The 8844-nt window shown below is 34.2% G+C and overlaps 1 protein-coding gene and 1 pseudogene across 1 annotated transcript; one reads left to right on the forward strand and one right to left on the reverse strand.

The window, feature by feature from the left end:
• Positions 1–1543: 1543 nt before the first annotated feature.
• LOC105061355 (uncharacterized) lies at positions 1544–2582 on the reverse strand (annotated as a pseudogene).
• A 1580-nt stretch (positions 2583–4162) lies between these two features.
• Positions 4163–5312, forward strand: LOC105061354 (uncharacterized). The gene has a single exon (XM_010945373.3). It carries the CDS (start codon positions 4187–4189, stop codon positions 5240–5242), a length of 1056 nt encoding a protein of 351 aa, XP_010943675.1. The 5' UTR covers positions 4163–4186; the 3' UTR covers positions 5243–5312.
• The last annotated feature ends 3532 nt before the right edge of the window (positions 5313–8844 follow it).

An 8844-nucleotide genomic window follows, 5' to 3' on the forward strand; every position in this document is an offset into this window, starting at 1 on the left:
GTAGAAGAAGAAGATGAAACATTTGTTTCTCAACTATTCATTCACCAAGAGAGTTTGGCAGCTAATCTCAAATAAGACTTAAATGCATCCATTACTCAAAACACTGCAACTTTGATGGACTACTTGGTGAATGTTGATAAGAACTGTGTGTTCATTGTATGTTGGGTCTTGTGGAAGGAACAAAACTAATTGATATTTGAGTTCTAAGCTGTTAGACCAAACTCATTGTTACAGAAAACAATCTTATTGCTACTTATGTGGATGCTAGTCACTCATGGGAAAGGTATAGTTGAAACTCAAAAGCTTTATGCCAGAGCTGCAGGTGAAACATTAAGTCCATAAAGCACCCACATCAACCTGAGAACTCATAGACATGCAATAGATACTCCTTTTTTGGGAGTTCCTACTATAGCCTCACTCACCCTTTATAATCCCATATTTTATCATTTTGTCCCAAACTCCCATTAAAAGATAAGAATATCTCTTGTCAGCATTATGCTGACAAATCATCTATGTACATCCTTCCCTTTTTGACCAAACAAATCTTAAGGTATCCCACCCTTTTACATTAAAAAAATTGCAATATGATATTACTTAAAAGTTGATTCCAATATATGCCTTTTCAATTATCAAAAAATATTATTTTAAATAAAAATTAAAAGCTCTAACAAAAATTACTTATCTAAATTAATTTCCTCCAACATTCCACTATAGAAATTTCTTTTTCCAAAATATTTAATAAAATAAAGATATGATAATTTAAGAATTAAAAGCTATACAAAATAATTCATCCCAATATCCAATCACCCAACATTTCCTATTTAACTATATTAATCCTTTAGAAAACTTTGTTCACAAGTTCTTATGATTTAATAGAAAAATGTAGTGCTATAAATAAGTAGAGTCACATCAATCTTATGATTTAATACACAAAAACAACATTCCATTAGTGTATGAGAAATTTTTTTCATGCTAAAAATGTGGTTTTGTAAAAGAAAAAAAGCCAAGATATTTTATTCATCATCATAACAAATGATATTCATGCAGATGCACAAATTCATATCTATTTCAAGACTTGATACATCAAACATGAGTTTGAGTGTATAAGAAAATTATAAGATTATTATGAACATTCAATCAAAAATTTAAGAAAAAGAGTGTATGCAAAAATTTTGCAACTTTAATTAAAATGATATTTGATATAAATTTCAAATAAATACATAAAAACAATATAAGCTAACGAAATAGTTATAAGATAATTTATAACATTATTAATTGGATTTGTCTCGATCAGTTGGCACCTCTTCCCTTTTGAGGCTTTGATAAATTTTTCTACTTTTAAACTAAAAAAGAGTAATCCATGTTTATATGTCATTGGTTAGGCCTTACTCAACCTTTCTCTTTCCAATGAAAGGGAGGAAAAGATTTGTTGATAATTAGAAAAAAAATACTATATATATAAATGTGGCTTCCAATAAATAAAACTCCAGAATCTATATGCCAATTACATACAAAACATCGTGTGCTAATTATTACTAGCTAGCTAGAATGCAATGAGACCACTGGAATCACTCACTTTGTGTGGCCCAAAAATAGTATCACCTGGCACGTTTGCCAACCTGAGGAGTTTCCTAGATGCAAGAATTGCCTGAGGATTCATGTCATGCAATACCCTCAAGTGAAGGCATTGTGCTGCGATGAGCCCTACTTCTTTTAGCTCCTTTGAGTTTGAATTACCAAGAAGGCAATGACCCATAATCCTCAATATAGGCTGGAAGATCTCCCATGGTAGAGAAATCCTTTTCCCCTTCTTCCCAAGCTCATCTTCACCACCTTTTACTTGAATCATTTCTCTTTGTTGGTCAGCATAGGATGCATTGGACTTGGGGTTGCTTCGTTTCTCCTCCTCTAGAGACTGATTATGGCCAGCCCAATCCACACAAAACTCACAAAACTCTAGCTTAGAAGAGAGGGGCATGTCGTGTATCTTGCTATAGTATATCTCCATTGCTACTCCAATAATTTGAGCTCGTTTGGTGGAATGCACCATGCCACATGGCTCCAAAGTAGGGGAGAGTACTGCTATGTTGAGATCCACAGCTTTGCTCTTGGTGGGGACCTTGGCCTCATGGTAGACACTTGGATTGGTAAGATTAGGAAGGATCATAGTTAAAGGCTCACTGCCCCCAAATGATAGTCTTGTGTACATAGAAGGCAAGTAGGATAGCCTCAAAGCTAGCGAGAGACTTCCGAGAGATGGCACGAGAAAGATAGACCTTGACGATGGTAGGGAGAAAATTGAGGACAACAAGTTGAAGGCCTGAGTTAGTTGACTAAAAGGTGTCATACAGCCAGCGGCAAAGGTTGTCATCACCAGAGCCAGAATCAGGATGGTAGAGGTGGCTAGAGATGTCGTGGAAAATATTTGCATCATGGAGGAGAGATGTGGCAGGATTTTTAGAGAAAGTGAGTAGGTTGGGGAGGGGGTTAAGGATGAGGGAGAGGGAGTGGATGGTGGCCTAAGCTCGTTGGATGGATTGCCAGAAGGCGATGGATTCTAAGGGAACAACCTCGAAGGACATGAGGCAGGGATGGTGGGATAAGAGAGTGGAAGGGAAGGAGGGGAGAAGTTTGGGGGATAGGGATAATCTAGTTTTCTGGAGGAGAAATGGTAAAAAAAAGTGAGAGTTGGAGGAGGAAATGGCGGAGGAAGATTAGGAAGGATTTTTTTTTTAGCAGCATGAGTTTTGAATTTGACCAAGTTGGCTTTGGAACCTAGATTTTGAAATTTTAAAAAATATTTTCTAAAATACTAGGGGATGGAATCCATTTTTCCCACTTTACTACTAACCACTTAGTCATTAATAAAACTTTAACCATTGTCACATAATGATATTTTATTATAGTTCTTTAAAACATATTTACATGTTAAAAATAATATAAATCTTATATTTTTTATTAATTCTTTTTATAAAAATAAATTCTTTGTACTGTGATGAAAAATATTAAATATTTCAGTTCTTCATGATATTTTCCAAACTTTGTTGTCTAAAATATTCAAAAATTTCAATCATATAATATATTCCTACATCCATATATAACTTATTTTTTTACTGTAAAATGGATATTTTTTAATTATTTTTATGTTACATAATTTTATTTTAAAAAATAATTTCTAATATACTTTATTTATAAATCCAATCAAATCAATGATCAAGATCCTTGACTGAATCAATCTCCATGAAACTTTAATAACTATGATTTAGACTCTTTTCAATTAATTGTGCATCATATGCATCTTGATATTAGATCCCTACCCATCCTTTACAAATATATCATTTATTTTGGTTTTCATTATTAGAAAAACTTCAAAATCTGACTTATATATTTTATGGATATAAGTCAGAATTTGAAGTGTTCCTAATAACAAAAACCAACATAAATGATATATTTGTAAAGGATAGCTAAGGATCTAATATCAAGATGCATATGATGTGCAAATAATTGGGAAGAGTCTAATTCAAAGTTATTAAAGTTTCATGGAGATTGATTTGGCCAAGGATCTTGATCATTGATTTGATTGGATTCATAAATAAAGTGTATTAGAAAGTAATTTTTAAAATAAATTATATAGCACAAGAATATTTAAAAAATATCTATTTTACAATAAAAAATAAGTTATATATGGATGTAGGAATATGTTATATGATTGAAATTTCTGAATACTTTAGACAACAAAATTTGGAAAATAAGGTGATAACAAACTGAAATATTTCCTTTTTTCATTATAGCATAAAGGATTTACTTGTATAAAAAGAACTAATAAAAAATATATAATTTATATTGTTTTTAAGATGTGAATAAGTTGTAAAGAACTATAAGAAAATATCATTATGCGGCAATGGTTAAAGTTTTATTTATAATTGAGTGGTTAGAAGTAAAATGAGAGAAATGGATTCCATCTTGAAAATATTTTTTTAAAATTTTAAAATTCAAGTTCCAAACCAACTTGGTCAAATTCAAAACTCATACCACTAAAAAAAAAAGCCCTTCCTATTCTTCCTGCCCCCTTTTCTCCTCCAACTGCCACTTTTTTCCCTTCTCTGCTCTAGAAAACCAGACTATCTCTATCCCCAAATTTCTCGCCTCCTTCCCTTCCACTCCCTTATCCTACCTTCCCTGCCTCATGTCCTCCGAGGTTGTTCCCTCCGAATCCACCACCTTCTGGCAATCCATCCAACGAGCTCAGGCCACCATCCACTCTCTCTCCCTCATCCTTGGCCCCCTCCCTGAGCCCCTCACCTTCTCTGAAAATCCTACCATATCTCTCCTCCATGATGCAAACATCTCCCATGACATCTCTAGTCGCCTCCATCATCCTAATTCTGGCTCTGGTGATGACAACCTTTGCCGCTGGTTGTATGATACATTTCAATCCACTGACCCAGGCCTTCAACTTGTTGTCCTCAATTTTCTCCCTACCATCATTAGGGTCTATCTTTCTCGTGTTGTCTCCCAGAAGTCTCTTGCTGGCTTCGAAGCTATCCTGTTGGCCTTCTATGCACACGAGACTGTCATTCGGGGTGGCGAGCCTCTAACTGTGATCCTTCCTAACCTCACCAATCCAAGTGTCTACCATGAGGCCAAGGTCCCCACCAAGAGCAAAGCTGTGGATCTCAATATAGCAATACTCTCCCCTGCTTTGGAGCCATGTGGCACGGTGCGCTCCACTAAACGAGCTCGAATTATTGGAGTAGCATTGGAGCTATACTATAGCAAGATACATGACATGCCCCTTACTTCTAAGCAAGAGTTTTGTGAGTTTTGTGTGGATTGGGCTGGCCATAATCGATCTCTAGAGGAGGAGAAACAAAGCAACCCCAATTCCGATGTCTCTTGTGCTGACCAACAAGAAGAAATGATTCAAGTAAAAGGTGGTGAAGAAGAGCATAAGAAGAAGGGGAGAAGGATTCCTCTGCCATGGGAACTCTTCCAGCCTATATTGAGGATTGTGGGTCATTGCCTTCTTGGTAATTCAAACTCAGAGGAGCTAAAAGAAGTAGCACTCATTGCAGTGCAATGCCTTCACTTGAGGGCATTGCATGACATGAATCCTCAGGCAATTCTTGCATCTAGGAGTCTCCTCAGGTTGGCAAAGATGCCAAGTGATACTATTTTTAAGCCACACTTGGTGAGTGATTCCAGTGATCTCACTGCATCGCAACTAGCTAGCAATGATTAGCAACATGATGCTTGTATGTAATGATTAGCCACACATGATGGCATATAGCTTTTGAAATTTTATTTATTGGTTGCCACATATACATAGTAATTTTCTTTTCTAATTATCAACAAATCTTTTCCTCTCTTTCATTGGGAAGGGAAAGATTGAGCAAGGCCTAACCAATGATATATAAAAATGAATTACTTTTTTTTTGTTTGAAAGTAGAAAGATTTATCAAACCCTCAAAAGAGAAGAGGAGTGCCAAACTAACTGAGACAAATCTGATTAATGATATTATAAATTATCTTATAACTTTTTCATCAGCTCATATTATTTTTATGAATTTATTTAAAATTTATATCAACTATCATTTTTATTAAAGTTGCAAAACTTTCTCATACACTCTTTTTCTTGAATATTTTATTGAACTTTCATAATAGTCTTATAATTTTCTCATACACTCAAACTCATGTTTTATGTATCAAATCTTGAAATAGATATGAATTTGTGCATCTACATGAATATCATTTGTTATGATGATGAATAAAATATCTTGGCTCTTTATCTTTTATAAACCCACATTTTTAGCATGCAATCTTACACTAATGGAATGCTATATTTTTGTATTAAAAGATAAGATTGATATGACTCTACATATTTATAGACTGAATTTTTCCATTTAGCTTGATCTTCTAAAAACAACAATATCCAATTTTATATTTTATATATATATATATATATATATATATATATATATATATATATATATATATATATATATATATATTTGTAAATACAATTACCTAATTACTTGCGAACAAAGTTTTCTAAAGGTTTAATATAGTTAAATAGGAAATGTTGGGTGATTGGATATTGGGATGAATCATTGTATATAGCTTTTAATTCTTAAATTATCATTTCTTTATTTTCATAAATATTTTGGATAAAGAAATTTCAATAGTGGAATGTTGGAGTCAATTGATCTAGACAATTAACTTTTGTTAGAGCTTCTTATTTTTATTTAAAATAATATTTTTTGATAATTGAAAAGACATATATTGGAATCAACTTTTAAGTAATATCATATTGCAATTTTTTTTTAATGTAAAAGGGTGGGATACCTTAAGATTTATTTAGTGGAAAAAGGAATGATGTGCATGGATGGTTTATCAGCATAATGCTGACAGGAGATATTCTTGTCTTTTAATGGGAGTTTGGGACAAAATGATAGGATACGGGATTATAAAGGGCGAACCAGGATATATTAGGAACTCCCAAAAAAGGAGTGTCTATTGCATGTCTAGGATTTGTTGGGTTGATGTGGGTGCTTTACAGACTTAATGTTTTACTTGTAGCTCTAGCACAAAGCTTTTGAGTTTTAGCTATGCCCTTTCCACGAGTGACCGGCATCCACGTATAACAATGAGTTTGGTGTGATAACTTGGAACTCAAATATCCAATAGTTTCATTCCTTCCGTGAGGCCCAACATATAGTGGAGAACACACAGTTCTTATCACCGTTCTCCAGGCAGTCCATCGAAGTTGTAGTGTTTTGGATAATAGATGCACTTGAGTTTTATCCAAGATTAGCTGCTAAATTATCTTAGTAAATGAGTAGTTGAGAAATCAATGTTTCATCTTTTCTTCTTCTTCCACATATAGTACTGACAAGGCCTTCCATCCTCTCCTCCTGAGACCTTTTATGATTTTGTTTTGATAACTCCATCATTGAAAATTTCAACCTTTTCTAGTATTGGGATTTTCTAGTTAATGTGAGCAAATTTAGAGATTACTCCTCCATGGCTTAGAAACTTGTAACTATTTTTAACTGTGAAGGCATTTGATGAGCTCCATCTCCATGTTATGTTGTCTGCTCCTTGAGATAATTATATTGTATCCAATAGCTCACACAATTGACGTTGCTCATTTCATATTTGGGTTTTGATAGCTGTGATTGATGCTGAATTCTCAATATAGTTTTGAATGTAGCCGGCTACTATTGTATCTTATTTCCTGGAAAGGAGAAAAGAATGGGAGAAGGCCTTCTTCAGTGGCTCATAAAGGATCTGGTGATTAATCCAGAATGAGATTTGCTTGCTATTTCCTATCTTAATGGATATACAGGCAAAGAACCAAGGTCTAGCCTTCATAATGTCCGGCCATGTAGAGGAAACATTTACTTTAACTGGAGCTTGGTTTGGGGCTGTTTTAAAGAAGTAAGAATTATTTACCAGCCTTCACCATGACATATTCTACTCCTTAAAATACTTCCACAGCCATTTAATGAGAAAGCTTTGATTAAGAAGCTTGATGTTTAATATCCCTAGACCTCCAACTCTTTTAGGCAAACAGACCTTTTCCTAGCTCACCAAACTATGTCCATTGTGGTATTTGTTGCTTCCTCTCCATAGGAATTATTTTCTTCTTTAGTCAATGCACCTAATGACTTCAATTGGAAGTTGAAAATAGAACATCCAAAAAAGTTGATTTGCACTATGAACTGAATTGATCAATGCTATCCTATCTGTAAGGGAATGCAGCTTACCTTTCTAACTAGCAAGCTTTATGTCTATCTTCTCTTCCAAGAAGCTCTAATTGAAACTTTTTGGTTTGTTGAAATGAAGCAAAAAGCCTAAATATCTAATCAAAAAGTTTGAGACTGAATAACCTAATAGTTTTGCATAGTCATGACATCGGTTGCCATTGATGTTCAGTCTAATCAGAGAGCTTTTGTCGAAGTTAACCTTTAATTTAGAAGCTAGTTCAAAGGAATAGATAATAAATTTTAATATTTTGATTTGTTCCTTTGAGGCCTCATAGAAAATCAAGGTATCATCAGCTTGTTGTAAATAGGTGATGCTTTTGGTGATATGTCTTGATCCCACACCTAAGATGATGGAGTTCATCATTGCTGTATCAAGCATTTGAGATAATACATCTATGGTGAGGATGAAGAGGAGAGAAGGGATCTACTTGTCTGAGCCCAATCTTTGATCTAATCCACCTCGTTGGTGGGAAGAACTTGCTAGAAGTGAGGAGCTTTTCAATCCATTTACACCATTTACCACTAAAGCCTCTTTCCTTTAGGAGATTTAGAAGGAAGTCCTAATTTAGTTGATTAAAAGCTTTTCGAAATCCAATTTGAGAACTTTGCTGGCTTGATTTTTTTTTGCAGTGGGAGATGAGTTTGGCTACCAAGACAAAGCAATCTCTAATTTGTTTTATTTTTATAAATGCCGATTGGAATTGGGAAGCAGTCTATCAATGATGGTTGTGAGGCAAGAGCATAGGATCTTTGAGATGATTTTGATGATGCCATGAATTAAGCTTATAGATTGGTGATCTCCAACTAATAAGCTTTCTTCAACTGATCTCCAACTAATGATAGCATCTTCAATTTCCTCCTCTGAGAATGGTTTGTGGAGCTCTGTCAAGTTGATTTGTTCATTTTGAAAGAGAGTTTTCCAATCAAAGCATATCTCAAGGCGGAACACATTAATGAAGAGTTCCATATAGAATCTTGCAAATACCACCTTTATTTTTTGGTGATCATCATATGTTCAATCTTGAAAAGTAACTGTGACAATTGTATTCTTTTGCTTTCATGCACTGGCATAGGC

Source organism: Elaeis guineensis, chromosome 14 (genome assembly GCF_000442705.2).
Source record: "Elaeis guineensis isolate ETL-2024a chromosome 14, EG11, whole genome shotgun sequence".
NCBI classification, from domain to species: domain Eukaryota; kingdom Viridiplantae; phylum Streptophyta; class Magnoliopsida; order Arecales; family Arecaceae; genus Elaeis; species Elaeis guineensis.